General features: G+C 40.5%; 2 protein-coding genes across 5 annotated transcripts in view; both read right to left on the minus strand.

Annotated features, from left to right (window-relative positions):
• Positions 1-354: 354 nt before the first annotated feature.
• kcnj8 (potassium inwardly rectifying channel subfamily J member 8) lies at positions 355-9,481 on the minus strand. The gene is made up of 6 exons (XM_082510451.1): positions 8,797-9,481; positions 7,375-7,523; positions 6,411-6,571; positions 3,321-3,460; positions 2,664-2,880; positions 355-2,514 (listed from the first exon to the last, which is right to left on the minus strand). Exons 1-6 carry the CDS (start codon positions 9,141-9,143, stop codon positions 2,263-2,265), a joined length of 1,266 nt encoding a protein of 421 aa, XP_082366577.1. The 5' UTR covers positions 9,144-9,481; the 3' UTR covers positions 355-2,262.
• Positions 9,482-10,446: 965 nt separating this feature from the next.
• abcc9 (ATP-binding cassette, sub-family C (CFTR/MRP), member 9) overlaps positions 10,447-16,032 on the minus strand; it is an 80,474-nt gene continuing 74,888 nt past the window's right edge. For 3 of the 4 annotated variants that reach the window (XM_082509944.1, XM_082509943.1, XM_082509942.1), the window contains one exon: positions 10,447-15,751. In XM_082509944.1, the coding sequence (XP_082366070.1) occupies positions 15,614-15,751 (138 nt within the window). In that variant the 3' untranslated portion in view covers positions 10,447-15,613. The remainder of the gene's footprint in view (positions 15,752-16,032) is intronic. The other variant, XR_014272154.1, reaches the window with a different exon arrangement.

Here is a 16,032-nt window from a genome sequence, read left to right on the forward strand (position 1 = left end):
AGGAAGGAGAGGAGGCCTCACCAGCTGCTGTTTATCCGGGAGAGTGAAGTAGAGAAGGTGAGCAGCTTTAGATACCAAGGCGTCTACATCACTGAGGACCTAACCTGGACATTGACACCACACAGCTGGTCAAGAAGGCTCAGCAGCGGCTGTATTTCCTGAGGAAGCTGAGGAAATTTGGTATGTCGGCCAAGATCCTAGAAGAAAAGCAGATCTTAATCAGTGTATAAACTGCATTAGTGAGTTTGTTATATATTTGTGAAAGACTGTCTAACAGTATAATTATGTAATCTTTTTTAATGGGTTTCTGCATTTGCTGCTCAGTGACAGACAGACAGTGAAACCACATTCATGTTTTGCATTTGCATCGTTTGCATACATAAGTATTTATTCTCAAACAACACAAAGACAACCATACATGAAAAATACACAAATCAGTACCATACGGTGAATGACTGCCATGACTTCTCATTAGTAGTGATTGTGAACTTAATTAGAAAATATTACTTAAGCAGTGCGTCTGCCCTTACAACAGCCAGGTGTTTTTGCATACTGCTGTTGTGATAATATAGCATGCACGGTTTGGACAGATTATGGAAATGAACTGGAAACTGGAACCAAGCAGAACAAGCAGAGATACAGTGAAGGCAAACATGTCAGTAATGCTGATGCGACAGCTGGTTGATTTCACATGAAACTATTTGTGGTCTCAAAACTGCCAACAGAGGATTGAGCTGATGGTGAAGGATAAAGAAGGACTCTGAATGAATCACAACACCTTTGCAGTAAACAGTAAAAGTGAACACATCCCAGTCTTTTCCCCCTCTGCACAGTGCACACCATGGCTACAGTAAATCTACTTCAAAGCTGGAATAATCTTTTATTTTCACGAGACATTAACATGCTGATTTTTAAAATAAACCATTAAGGTACAAAAGGTTCAATGCAACCTCTCGTTTGTCCAGAGTGAAATCTTCATATTGCTTTCTCTGTCTGCGGATCATTACAATAAGTGGAACACATCAGCTGGGTCAGGGAGCGTCTCGTCTTCTGAGTGGAGAGAACTGGTGACTGAAGTTGAGACCAGGCAGGTCACACAGACAAACACAAAGGGTATTGTGTGTGTTTAAGAATATACTATTGCTGCTATTCTGAGTATCTGATGTGCAGCATCATTGAGATAAAGGCATAGAATTGCTAGTTTAGGTTAACAAAGAAAACGGGGGGCAACGACAAGAAAGACGGATTTAGACAATCTGCATTCTTTCTAATGGCCAGCAGGGGGCAAATCCTTTGGTTTCAGAGAAAAGTCCAGCTGAACTGAAGTCTATAGAAGTGATCCTGACTTCATTAGTGAGCTTAGTGAACACTTTCCTGTTAATTAATAACTTTCAGAGCTTATACAATACAACATGACAGTCATTATAGAAGTTAAGGACCGATTATGGTCACCGCATTGGTCATGTCTCATCCACAGCTCTGTTTTACAGTGCACAGGCATTCAATGTATTTTTCTAAATGATAGGGGAAGACGAAACCTCTGCATCAGTGGTGCTGGTGTAACTTAAAACCAGAACAAGCAGGAAGATTATCTTCCTATGTGTAATCTGTGACTCTCTGAGCTTGTGTACTGATGCATCACAGAAGTGATGGTCAAACCAATACAGTCGTCTGCAAACTGCCTGATCCATGTTTTATCATCCTTATGGACTCTAATGAGGACCATAATGTACAGAAGGAACATAAAACTTATACAAGTGATTGAGTCCAAAAACCCAAAAGAAAAGTGTTTACTGACGTCAGTTTTAAGGCTTTAGCCAAGATCTGGGAGCCAGAGGAGTAGCCCCCTGATGGCCATGAGAAAGAATGCAGGCTAAAGCCACTTTTGCACGTTTTATACCGTAGTGTTTCAGAATGAAAAGCGCTGTATGTCATTTAGAAATCAGTTTAAGCTCACACAACCAATTCTGCAGTTTCCATCCGTCTCTTATCTGTTTTAGTATCTGCTTTCTGGGTTTCTGTCAGCGCAGAGGAATGTTACTTTAACTGCTTAGAGATCACAAATGTAATCTGAACAGGACCCATTTTAAACCATGAACGTAAACACAGGGAACATTAACAGTGAACGTGTCGAGACACAAGTCTAGCTATGCCAGTGAAAAGAAGAAGAATGAGTCCAATCAGAGAGACAGATGCACCAACACCCAGGATCTTCCTCCCCACCAGGAAGAGCAGTGGAGCCAGCAGACGGTAGGCCTCATGTCAGGTGACGGCGTTCAGGTTCTGGCCTCCATCGGTTGGGGTGAAGAACTGGACTTTAGGCACGGCGAGGCCTGAGTTGTTCCTGCGGAGACTCCCGCTGCTTCCTGCACCTTTGCGCATGGAGTTGTTGCGTCTCATGGAGTTGCGCTTCCTCAGTGAGTTCTGGTGCGAAAGCTCACTCTTCTGGAGGGTTTGGATTAAGATGGACGGCTTCTCGTCCAGTTCTCTGGCACTGCAGCATGGCGTCGCAACCTGCAGGAGGAACAAGAGAACATTTTGCGAACAGCGCTTAAACCAAGTTCACCAGTGGGAAGAGACACTGACCCAAATCAATGTTTTGCTGTGATTGATGATGATAATGAACAAAAGTCCACCAGGATCTTTTTTGTTTTAGCGTTTACCTTGACCGTGTTGCCAAATTTGGAGTAGTCGACAGAATACACGCCCTCCTCCTCTGTTACTATGGAAACGAAGCGGTGGCCCCACTGGATCTCCTCGGAGACGTAGGAAGTCCGTGCCTGCGTGGTTATGCCCGTCGTCTCCACTACTCCCTCCAGGATGACAATCACCTCCAGGTCGCTGCACTGCAGCTCCATGGCTGACAGGTCGTACAGCGGGCTGAGGGCAGAGTGGGGGGAGTCCAGGTTTAAATATCGGAGTATGTCAGAGTATGTGCAGGTGATACATGGTTTCTGTTTTAGTTGTTTATTTAAACTTTAAGTCTGTGTTTGTCCAGCAGGTGGCGGTAGGGCATAAACGAGTCTCATCTTGTTATCTCACACTCTTACACTGTTACTTTTATGAGTTTTCTTTTTCCAGTGATTAACTTTTAAAAAGAACTAAAGGTAAAACAATTACTTTGGATTATTTTTAAAGCAAAAGCAGCCAAATGCCAATATTCTCTCCTCTCTGCCATTTTCTGTTAATCATAAATCAGCCGAGGGGCTTTCTGGTTGATAACACATCACATATTATCTGTTTGTGTGGACTGTGGAGAGCGCAAAGTGGGGTTCAGTCAGGTGTAATAAAGCCACAGCCTCCATGATGTGTTTCTGGACCTGTTTTTGTCGATGATGTGGCAAATGATGAGCGGGGCGAGGAGGAACAGGCTGTTGCTGCCCACAGCACTCTCTGTCTGCACGTCGATCTGATGGATGGGGATCACCTCCCCCTCTGGTGTGGTTGTCTTCCTCACAACCTGCAAGCAGACGAAGTGTAGTCCTAATTAACTAACAGCTCGATTAAACCTGAGAAAAAAATTGCTTTTGAGTGAATTCTGAAGTAATTAAGATAAGATAAGAGATAAGATAACCTTTATTAGTCCCACACGTGGGAAATTTGTTTTGTCACAGCAGGAAGTGGACAGTGCAAAAGTTATGAGGCAAAAATTAGAATACAATAAGAATAAATACAGTACACAGCTGTACAGAATAGAATAAAATACTATATACAGTAGAATACAATAAAATAAATATACAATAAGATAAAAATAGAATACAAATACAAATACTATATAAAACTGAGTAAAAATACAACGATGACAGAAAGGATTATTGCACTTAGTATTATTGCACATGTGTGGATGTGTGTGCTTGATCAGTTAAAGTCTTTATTATGGAGTCTGACAGCAGTGGGGAGGAAAGACCTGCGAAATCTCTCCGTCCCACACCGTGGGTGCCGCAGTCTCCCACTGAAGGAGCTGCTCAGTGCTGTCACAGTCTGCTGCATGGGGTGGGAGATGTTGTCCATCAGGGATGACAGCTTAGCCGCCGTTCTCCTGTCACTCACCACCTCCACTGGGTCCAGAGGGCATCCTAGAACAGAGCTGGCCCTTCGGATCACCCTGTTCAGTCTCTTCCTGTCCCCAGCAGAGATGCTGCCGCCCCAGCAGACCACACCATAAAAGATAGCAGAAGCCACCACAGAGTCATAGAAGGTCTTCAGGAGTGGGCCCTCCACCCCAAACGACCTGAGTCTCCGCAGCAGGTACAGCCTGCTCTGCCCTTTCCTGTAGAGGGCGTCTGAGTTATGAGTCCAGTCCAGTCTGTTGTTCAGATGAACACCAAGGTACCTGTAGCTGTCCACAGCCTCAATGTCCATACCCTGGATGTTCAGTGGTTGCAGTGGAGAATGCTTGTGCCTGCGGAAGTCTACCACCAGTTCCTTGGTTTTACTGGCGTTGATCTGGAGGTAGTTCAGCTGGCACCAGTCCACAAATTAAAAACCAACCACATTGTTAGACATATTAGACTTCATATGTAACTGATATCACCCAGGGCCTGATCCTGTTCAAGCCAAGTCCTTCAAATAAATCTTGGTACAACCTCAATTCATAACTCTACTCAGCTGTACTCACCAATCTGCAAAATGTTGCATATACAAATTGTGGAACAATTTCAGAAGAAAAAGGTGAATAATTAGAATATTTATTTTTCTATGTACAGTAAATAAAATCAAAAGATTCAGAGAATTTGGAGAAATCTCTGCGTGAGGAATGAGGCTGAGAATCAGTGCTGGATGCCCGGCACATTGCATTAATGCATGGGCTCTGGTCTGCTGAGCAACTAAAATCCTCCATCAGACTAGAATCAGACATCATTCCTGTCCCGAAGGTCTAGCAGTTTCTCCCCAGATGATCCCAGATGTTTACAGACTGTAGTTAAAAGAAGACAGTCTTTTCCAACTTTTTTGAGACATCCTATCAAATTAAAAATGAGCTCATATTTCTCTTATATTTTAAAATGCCACATTTGGTAAGTTTAAACACTTTCCGTGTCCACTGTGAATAAAATATGGATTTATCAGATTTGTGCACTTCACATAGCATCCCAATATATTTGAAAGTGGGTCTGTAGATATTTGGGTGAGATAGCGACATCGAGGTAAATAGAGTCAAGCTGAAGATTTCTCCTCTTGCCCCTGTGTCATTATATTTTTACTCCAGCCCCTTATTTAAGCTTTCCTTCTTACTAAGCTACTTGTTGCTTTATTTTGGTAGATACTTCAGTGATTAGAGAGGTGGGGTATATCATCTGAAGTGAAGAAAAGTACCCGGCTGATCATTTCTGCATTTTTGTAGTGAGTAATTACTAAAGTTGTGTTACATGAATAAATGTGGGTAACTTTCTTAGACTGGAGGTGCTCACGGAGATAAAACTGCCACAACAGCTCGACCAACAGATGAAAACTTAATCTGGTTAAAACGTCTTTCACATGTTGGTTCTTTATTCATTGAAAGAATAAAAAAAAAAGTCGCACTTCAGTTTGTAATAGATGCAACAACTCTGATCATCACATAAGAAAAAAACACTCATGTAATAAAAGTTTTTCTTGTGTTTTCAATAATTCATTTTGATGTTCTGATGGTTTATTTGTTGAACTTTTGTCTTGTTGTTACCTGGAAAGAACTTACGGACCAAAAGTAGATCAGGAAAGGAGGAATAACATTTAATAATAGACATTTTTAAACCCACGTTTGAGTTGCTCCGTATCTTTTAAAAATGTGAATATTTCACTGAAACTTTAAACAGAATTATTAGAACTGATCCCAAAGATCATTTTATAAAAGCATTATCTTTTGGCTAAAGACCCAAACTAAAGACCCACCTTTCTGACCCCGCTTTCATTTTTTTGCCTGTAATTTTACCGGATTGAGTCACATCAAAGTTTTAATCTGTGACTCTGAAATTTCTATTTCAGTTAACTGAACAAAAACACAAAGTATTTATTGTAAAAAGATCTCTTGCAATACGTTCTAGGCCCACTAGGGGGCCGTGGCCCACACTGTGATTGGTAAGGGAAAGATTTGGGAGCGGTCTCATTTATATGTCTTAAATCTTTGGATTGTGGTGCAGTGCTGTTTTCTCTTTTGTTTTTATTGTTTAGCTATGATTTGTATTTATTTTACTTTGTGTGTTTCTTCTGATTTTTCATCTTTATTTCTATGTACATTTTATGAGTATATAAAATGAGTATGTGCAAAGCTATATAGGCGTATTTACAAAGTTTACATTTTCTATTAAAAAAAAGTGGCAGCTGACATTTTAGAGCAGCAATTAGCTGGAAAATGTCTCCGATTCATGTAGAAAAACACAAAAACATATGTTGAGCGAGTTTGATTTTACTGGTGGTTAAAACGAGAGGCTCACCTGTAACCTGACGGTCGCTCCAATGATCATGCTCTTCCTCAGATCCCCGATACGAATCATGAAGCACAGCCGGTTGTTCCGGACTGCGATCACGGCGTGGCGGCTGAAGATGAGCGTCTCTGCCCGACGGTTCGACTGAGCCGTCTTCATGAAGATACAGCCTGAGGAGGTAAAACTCGGCAAGGTTAACCTGAGCAGGTGCGTCTATGCACGCATCAGTACTTATAGGTCAGAATGGAACAAAGCACCGCAGTTCTTTTAACATGCCAAGAGTCAAAATGGCTTCACTGCCAGTGTTTGAGCGGAAATGAAGATGTCATCTGAACCCTTTTTCTTCAAGTTAAAAATGAGTCCTGTAACCTATCTGACCCGAGAGTCAGAATCATACATAATTAAAAAGAGGGCAAAGGGTCAAGCCGGAATTGTGCACTGTAGAGCCAGGCTGCTTTAAACCCGCAGGTCAGAAATGTTTTATGTTTCTTTTCGTCTCTTTCAGGAGAAATTTCACTTCAAAATAACTCAAAGGTGCTAAATTTAAAGACATCCAAAGTGCTTTGCTTCTCAAACAAAAGAAAACACTTTATCAGATATAGTTTTCTGGTATACTTTGAGCCCAGACCACCACAGCCTACCTGAGCACTGTTGCTGACCATGATCATCTTTTTATAGCCACACCGCATCCATGCTTACAGCAGGAAAATGTTTCATGCCACAAAGTTCAAATCTTAAACTGGTTTCTTTGACATGACACTGTGTGATGCTGTCATGTAAACATGAAGCAAAAGTCTCAGAGAAATGTTTCCAGCAGCTTGTGACTCTGTGCATGAAGAATTAAAGCAGCCCTGAAGTATAAACAGCATCCAAGGTGACAAAAACTGAGCGAGGTTGATATTTCTGTATTATTTTAACCATCGATTTTCTGCTGATCCTTTTAGGTTTGAGGTAAACATTTCGTGCACCTTACCCAACATCACAGCATTGATGATGAGTCCCACAATGTTCTGCAGGATGAGGACGGTGATGGCAGTGGGACACTGCTCCGTTATCACACGTTCTCCAAAGCCGATGGTCACCTGAACCTCGATGGAGAACAGGAAGGCTGATGTGAACGACCTGCAGAGGGGGAGACAAGTTAAATCAGATATCCTGGGGGATAAACTATTGTGAAATATTCCTCTGGTGCTGCTGGACCTATCGCTTCATGGTTGAAATGAGCTTCACTGTGAAAGAAACAATGTAAAACCAGAAAAAAGGTAAAATAATTATTTTAGTTCAGCTCAGTTCACTCTTTTTCATTGAGGAGCACTGCGACAGCGCCCCCTGCCTTCCGCATCCTGAATCGCAACCAATTTCATGCACAATGGGCTTAACCTCTAACATCCAGGTCTTCATGGCTGATCGGGGTTAGGGATGGGGTCACAACCACCAAGCGGTCAAAATGCATGTGAGATACTTGATGTGTAAGGTCATGTTTCAAATTCAAATTTTTATTCAGTTTGATTAAACATATTACTAAAATGCACCCTAACCTTGGATGTCATTTATTCACATACATGTTGGATGTTGAAAAGTTAACAGGAAGTAGAGTTGCGGTCTTCAGATCAGGTCTGGTCAAACCCTGTTACTCACGACATTTGCTCCCCAACTACTTTTCCACAAGACTAATTTGTAAAGCAAGAAATGATGACAAACATAGAAAAAAACAGAGCTGACCTCCAAAAATACTTTTGATGTAATATTCATGAAGGTCTTTTAATCACTGGTGCGTCAATATTAAAAAGCACGTGAACAAGTCGATGTCCTGCAGTTGAAATTCAGATAAGATAAAAGTGCAGACGCTTCATCAGCAAATTCAGAAGAGAAAAAAATTTATGTGAAAAGGTTATGATGATTATGATTATGAGATTTAGGGAGTGTGAAAATAAAGCAGTATTTCAATGGAAGATGGAACCGCCACCTCAAGTGGTTCCCGACAATGGATTCTGATCATTTCCAAGAAAGAAGCAAAAGCAAATTTCCTATTTGCCTTTCTGTCTTCTCCTTCCCTGTGGTAAGGATTCATGGGGGTGAGGGTGGATGCGCTAACATGGAAGTGCCAAAAAACGTTTCACCACATGCGATCTTTCTGCTTCTGCTCTTTTATTTGCCTGAAATAAACGCAGCAGAAGTTCTCTCATTCCCTCTTTTTTCTCTTCCACAGTTTAAAAATGGAGAATGTTGGCGAAGAGAAGAGGAGGCGGGTGGGAGCTGGGAGGTTTGGATCAAGTGCAGACGGAGACAGAAAGAATTTCGACAGAGCAAAACTTGACGAATTTACACCAAACACACTTTAACAACCTCGTTTTCTTGGAACAGGTTACATGAAAGCACTCAGGCTTTTCCTTACTTCAGATTTTTTACGCAGTCGGTCATGTTTTCACGCGTAGGGTCCAGGTCTCCGTGCGCAAATGCCACCAGCCACCAGCTCATGGCGAACAGCAGCCAGCTGCTGACGAATGTCGTGGTGAAGATGACCAGCGTGAAGCGCCATTTAAGGTCCACCAGCGTGGTGAAGACGTCCTGCAGGAATCTCCCCTGTTCGCGGATGTTCTTGTGCGCCAAGTTGCACGAGCCGTTTTTGGCGATAAAGCGCGCTTTGTTCACGCGGTCCCTGAACACCGGCTTGCGGGGCATCCGGGAGACGAGCCCCGGGAGACCGAACTCCTCCGGGATGATGCTTTTCCTCGCCAGCATCTTCTCGTCCGCTTTCCGCTCCCGATGGCAAAGAAAACAGTCCTCAGTGCGTCTTTACGCACGGACGCAGCATGCCCACCCTCAGGGAAACGCTCAAAGACGAACGAGCAGTTATAACTCCGTCGCCTTTCGGAGATGTTTCGGACTGAAGGCAGCGCGCCGCCTCTGCTCTGAGCCTCTGAGGGCTGGGACGGTCTCCACTCTGCTGTTGACGCACTTCCAGAGTCAAGACCCGCTCGGATCAGAGCGCTGCTGCCTTCAGGCCCCCCTCAAAGGCAATGGGAAAGGGCAAAACCACCGAAACAGCCTGCTTTGGAAGGCCCTAGAATCTTTTTATCTTATAGGGTTTGTTTTTGTTTTTTTTACTTTTTTGGCAGTTTTTTAAGCACTAAAACAGATGTCTCTTAAGTTCGGTCATTGTTTAACCCACTTCATCAAGAATGTGCATAAAGGGCTAATTTAATGCATATAAATATCAAAGAAACATGGAAAACAGTGAAAAGGAAAGTCGTGAAATTTGGACCATTATTTGGCATTTTACAGAGGGGAGGAGCTACTCTTGTCTGTAATTGTAGCTCTTACTCAGGTTGGAGGCGGTAATCCTAACCCTACCTTCATTTAATGGAAGCCGAACAATCGGACCTGCAGGGAACTTTAGTTAGAGCTGGGCACAAAGTCAGCACTTTCCCTGCTAATCTACATCCATGAAACCAATCACTCTAGACTCAGTTGTCTATAAAAACCTTTATATTTACCCGTCTTTTCTATCCAGTTTAAATTTGTCAAGCCACAGGTGTTCTCCAGGCAAGCTAAATGTTCCTATGGGACAACCCCATACAGCTATAGGATGGTTGAGAGGTGGGTGTCGGGTAAAGTAAGGGCAAGATTTCGATTGTGCCGCTATAATTCATGCAGGAATGACTCTTTGAGTTCAGGTAAAACAAAAACAAACATCAGCTGTTGATAAAAACCAGTGTCCAGTTTGACTGGTTTTGTGTTTCAATCTGTAAACACGTCTTTTAAAATGAACACAAAAGCTCAACAAGGAAAAGTTTATTAAGAACAACAAAAATGAAAAAAAAACCACCTGACGGCTCTCATTTTCATATATTTTCTGAAATGTGTGCAATTTCCTAGTGCATGTATTTGGATTTATTTTAGAAACAGTCATCAGGGGGCGCCATTTAGCAATTTATCACATCTAGTATTGAGGGTACCGTGACTCCTGGCCTGTGTCCTGAGGTAGGAAAGGTCAAGAGTTTACAGCCGTGAAAGCAGCCCAACAAAAACAAACAGCCTCACGTCACTCAAGAGCATTTTATTGTTATTACAAGTGTAAAAAAAGAAAGAAATCAGGCACACATAATAATAGCAGTTTAATATATATATATATATATATATATATATATATATATATATATATGTTTAAACCCTTGGCTATACAGGCTACTACATACAGAATGTACATACAGAAAAAAATGACCATCTCCAAACTGATCTGTGAGAACGATGTCAGCATTTACGATGCTCTCTGTTAACAGTCAACTTCATGAAAGTAAGGAAAGCTCTCTGCATAGCTCCGACAATGAGTTACATGCAGTTCCCTTACATTTCCACCCGTTCGCTGTTTTTATGTACTTGTTTGTTCCCAGAAACTAAAACACACGTGAAACCTGTTCGAAAAGAGACATTCTTTGAGTGAAAAAACCTGTGCAAAGTGTAACGTGGAAAAATGGCACCACTGCTTTTTTGCTCTTGGTGTAAAATGTCAGCTTCGAAGACAAAAAGTGGTTTGGGGTGTGAGAGGATGAGTTTACAAGGCAGCCGTGTGCAGGTTCAGAACAGGAGCAGCATGGAAGCACAGCTAGGAAAACAAAGGATTTATGAGTGTGACGGTGGCCAAGAGCATAAAAAGTGCTACTGAACGAGGATCAAAGAACAGGAAGAGCACTCGATCGCTAACAGAGGAGACGGACGAGGACTTGGAAGAACTGCAGGGACAACAACAAAGACATTCAGTGTTACAGTTAAAGCTGTCAGGGGAAAGAAAAGTGCAGGCGAAGCTTGTGATCACCAAGTGTGACGGTAAACCTCACGTGTCATCTCGTTGTGTTATATTAAAACAACTTGTAAAATGAGAGAAATCACAAAGTTCAAAAGCTTAAGTGACAACTTCTTGAGATGAAACATGTAAGATATTTAAACAAGAAAAGGCGGAAAAATCATGTTTGGCATTCAACACTGTACAGTACAAAGTTTCAAATTTTAGTCCAAAAGCAAATTAAGTCTAATGAATATACAATAATATAAAGGGACAATAGCACCGCTCCCAGAAAGGTTAGAAAAGATATTCCAAAGAAATGCACTGAATGCTGAGCTGTAACTACATATTGTTGTGCACTGAAAATATCACCCAAAAGCTGAGACCTTGGCTCACGAGTATGATTTATTATCACTTAATTTGAGACCCGTAAGTGTTGGTCAGTCATTTTTATGTTTGAGAGCACAGGAGTGGCAGCGCAAATGGATTCACTGTGATGGCAATGAGCTGGTTTCCTTTGGGTAACATTTATATTTAAGACATTTTATTTTTATTTTTATTCAAAAAGCCTGCCTATTAATTAAATAGCCATTCATTGATATGCATGTTGCGTGTGTTTTTAACTACAGAAAGGGACGACTTCTGCTGTTTATATATGAAAACTTGCATTGTAGTGACAGTGATAAGGAATCTTGACTATCTCTATTATTTGAAACCAACAGAAGCAAGAACCATCACTAAATTGCTTATTAAATCTCAAAATGATTAAAAACACAACAGTTCCCAAGCACATTATGAAGCGGTTCCATTTCCTGTCCCACTGCACAGTGAACACTGTCAGGCACGTTTCTGTGGCATTTTTCTATTATTGTACATTATCTTGTGATGATGAGAAGTTTTCTTTTATCTGGGAGATAACAGTCATAATTATGAGATACTGTCTCCCAAATATTTTTCTTTCAATGCAAAAGAAAGGACTCGTGGCATCTCTGCTGTGTGTTTGATTCTTTGTCCACAAAACCCTCCAAGAGCATCAGAAGTCGGGCAGACAAACTTGGCTCACAGGTACATCTCCGGCCCCCAAAGGTTCTTATCTATGTCAGATATTGTGATGCCATTACATTGCCTAGCAACCACCTAGCAATGGACTAAAATAACATTTACACATGTACAACAGCTCACAACATCATCCTACAGTTTAAATTTCAGGAGACCTGATCCACACAAGTTGAATTATACATGCCGAGCGAGAAACCATCAATAAGCTTTTTTAGGATTTCAGTTAGCCAACATTACAACTTTTTTGTATAGATGAAAGAAATGATATATCAAATGTTCATTTTTCATTTTTAAAGGTGGCTTATGGTTATGAAGATGCATGTAAAATGCCTTCATAACTCTCCATGCAGAGACAAAGTGTCTACCTCTAACAGGATTTCCAGCAGAAAATGAACTCTCCTAGTTTAATGGACACTTTAAACAAAGCTCCATGAAAACATTAAATCTAAATCTACTACACAATGCATTGGACAGAAAACAAAAAGTGTTAGCTAGGACTTCCAAGGAGAATCCAATCCGTCTGATAAAAACAGTGAGTGTGTTAAAGTTTCATTATTTAAAAATAAAAATATATAAAAACATGTTGATATCAGCCCATCAAAGAGATGGAGCAGTTCCCATATGCAAAAGCTCTTTTTTTTTTACTATATGGACTCCTCTTTATGTTCACCTTGTGAATGCTAAATTTCACTCTCTAAAATTCACTCTCTCCTATGGGCTCTAATTTGGTTTCATCCGATTTATTACCAATGTTGCATTATTAATGTGCAAAATAGAGATTGATGTAGCTCTAAATTTCAGCCCCTAGAACTGATTATTAAGTTACTGCAAGTTACTGCTCTTCCTCAGTAAAAAAAAGAAAAGACATCACTGCCCTCTCAAACATCCATGAAGCATCTCTGGAGTTAACGGGAGGCATGCTGGGTATCTATTGTCCCCGAGGATAAAAAGTTCAGCAAAGCATGACCGCAGACAGACAGCAGGTTCACTGGCTGCAGGCCGAGCCGTGACACCTTACAGTGTTTGTACTAATGGAGGCATAGACGTACAACTGATAGAACAGGGAGGAAGGAGAAGTAGGCCAGAAATAGAGTATCCAGCCTTCACTTGGGAAACTGCTGTTGGTATTTTGTGACGTCTCATTTTTGGCATCTCGTGAAAAATGTCAACACATGTTCAGTCAAAGAACGGCCACAACAATCAGCTGTGTTATTTATCATTATAAATGCATTCTTAAACTGGTTAATAAAACCATATGATTCCATCAGCTTTGTCATTTCTATCAGTGTTACCTCTATGGCAGAACTTAAGGTCAAAAAGTAGAGTAGAATACAAAAGGGTTGATTTAAAATCCTTCCACTGCGTTATTCAGAAAAATAATGGCCAAAGAGCCAACAGTCATTTTTAAAAAGGATTTTAAATACATTTAAAAATTCTTCCATCATTATTATTGCATAATACAGGTGCCAGTCAGTATAAACAGAGGTGGTGCATGATCTAAAAAGTAACAAATATTTTACACAAGATAATTAAAGACTGTAAAAATTCTATTAATATGAAACAACACTTCTGTTCACTCTCCAACTATTAAATCTTTACATTTTACACTTTTCACAGCCTCAACACCTGAAATAAAATCTCAAAGCCATAATTTATATTTAATAAACTGTATGTATTTCCTACTGTCTACAAATCCCATGAAAAGACCAACAAACACAAGCCTCTGTCTTAATACTCTAACCTAAAAACCTTTCAAATCCATTTAAAACGGTGTAAAAAAATGTGTTAAAAAGAGGTAACAGTGCATTTGTTAAGGCAGGTAATCCATATTCGGTGCTCTCAGAGAGATTTTATATAAATATGGTAGTTATAACAATAATGATGTCATGGCTTTAGCATTATCTTGACATTTTATGGAGCCAAAAGCTATCAGCTAGTGCTTATTAGCTTGGTTAGAAAAGTGCATCCACAAGTTTAATCAAACATAGAAAAATCTGCTCATCAGATCCAAAAGGTGCCAAAGCCATAAACATGGGTGAGATGTCTAGTTCTAGTTCTAGTTCTAGTATTGCCTAACTTTAAACATATATGCAATTTAAATGGGTCGTATAGTCCTAGACACCTATCATATGGCCAACTTTGATAGTTTGATTCTTGGCTCATTTAGTCTGCATGTCAAAAGTGAGCGAGATGCTGAACTCCAAGTTGCCCCTGATTCATTTGTTTTGTCAATAGAATTGAAGATTTGCATTGGAAATGTTGACTTGTCTTGGCAAGTTGTGTCTTACTGCCAAAACCAACACGATTCAAAAGGAACAACTTTTACTTTGAAGGTGAACAGTCGTCATTTACCGTCTTCATCACATTCCTCACAGTTTCACTGCTGCACAACCTGCAACCGCAGCAATCTGATACAGACCAAAGCAACCACAGAGGTTTTCAGTGCAGCTCCGTACACCTCTTTCTGGCCGATTTTACCTAGCAACTGCAGGCAACCGATCTGAGATACACGTTTTTCATCAACATGTTCATTTCTTTTGTGAATTTAGACATTTTGACACAGGATCTGTGGAGATTTTTCAAAGCCAGCATCAAGTGGCCACAACTGCAGTTTTTAAGACTTACTTTTTTGTATTTGTGGTTGCATTATTTAGTATACATATTACATATTTTATAGTAGGTTTGGTCATTCGTGGGATTTACTGGCAATAAGAAATGAAATAACTTTGCTTTTTATCAGTTCTTTATTAACTATTAAGTGTTCTCACTATTCTTAGTCTTAGAGCACAGGAAAGATATGCCTGGCTGCCCATTTTGATACTGTGAGCTTCACAAGCATTATATTTATTGCTTATTTTCTTGTTTAGATCTTGAGAAAAATTTGAAAGTCGGAAAAATAACTTTAGATTTTCTATGAGACAAGTGAGAAAATATATTCATTTGTAGTTTGCATTAGCCATTCATCACATATAAGATATATCTTTATTATTTCACTTTCCAGTCCAAATACTAGTAATGTTGTGGTTTGTGTAATTGGGTTTTCTTAAATTCAAACAAAATAAAAACGGGATGAACCAACCGATGGACTCATTGATTAGCAAGCCTACCCAAAGCACCTTCTTTTACTTCCTGACTTCTTTAGTACGACTTCTTAAACCCACTGACTGACAGCTGACCCTGTCTCCATTTGGTGAGTGCACAGGGAAGCTTCTCCTCGTAGAAACAGTATGTTACTGGCTTCCCTGCAGTGGGGTATTCTCTCAGAGGGCTGTTCACCTCAACAAGAAAGTAATTCAGGTAAAAAAAAAATACAAAAACAAAAAAACCCAAGAAACTGAGCAGGTTGTCAGCCGTTGGGTCCCGCGTGTTCCTACATGTCAGCTTTGACAAACGAAGCAAACATCCCGTCCTCCTGCTCCAAAAGCGTCTCAGGTTTGTCGTACTCCATGATGTTGCCTCGCTTCATCACAATGACCAGATCAGCTGTTAGGATGGTGTGGACACGGTGCTGGAGACACACAGGGACGACACAAAACACAAACATAATAAGTCTAAGTGAAATGTTTTGTTTTAAAAAAATTATAATATGTTTTAAGCTAGTTTTGTTGGATCAAATGAAGGATTTGGTAAGAATTTTATAGACTGATCAGCTGCTTTAAAAATTAAAATATGCGGACTCTTCACAGTTTTGGAGATGATGTTATTCTTTTTGGAAGAAATGTCCAAAGACCCATTTTATTGATACAGTCCAATTTTCCAGGAACCTGCTGAATGAGATGAATGTAAAGC

The sequence above is a fragment of the Aulonocara stuartgranti genome, assembly GCF_965226115.1.
Source record: "Aulonocara stuartgranti genome assembly, chromosome: 17".
NCBI classification, from domain to species: domain Eukaryota; kingdom Metazoa; phylum Chordata; class Actinopteri; order Cichliformes; family Cichlidae; genus Aulonocara; species Aulonocara stuartgranti.

Coding starts and splice junctions, on each gene's coding strand:
- kcnj8 (XM_082510451.1), bottom strand. CDS start 9,143: ATGCTGGCGAGGAAAAGCATCATCCCGGAGGAGTTCGGTCTCCCGGGG. Junction 7,524..8,796: donor GACTGCGTAAAAAATCTGAA/GTAAGGAAAAGC, acceptor CCCCCTCTGCAG/GTCGTTCACATCAGCCTTCC. Junction 2,881..3,320: donor CACATCATCGACAAAAACAG/GTCCAGAAACAC, acceptor CTCTGCCCTCAG/CCCGCTGTACGACCTGTCAG.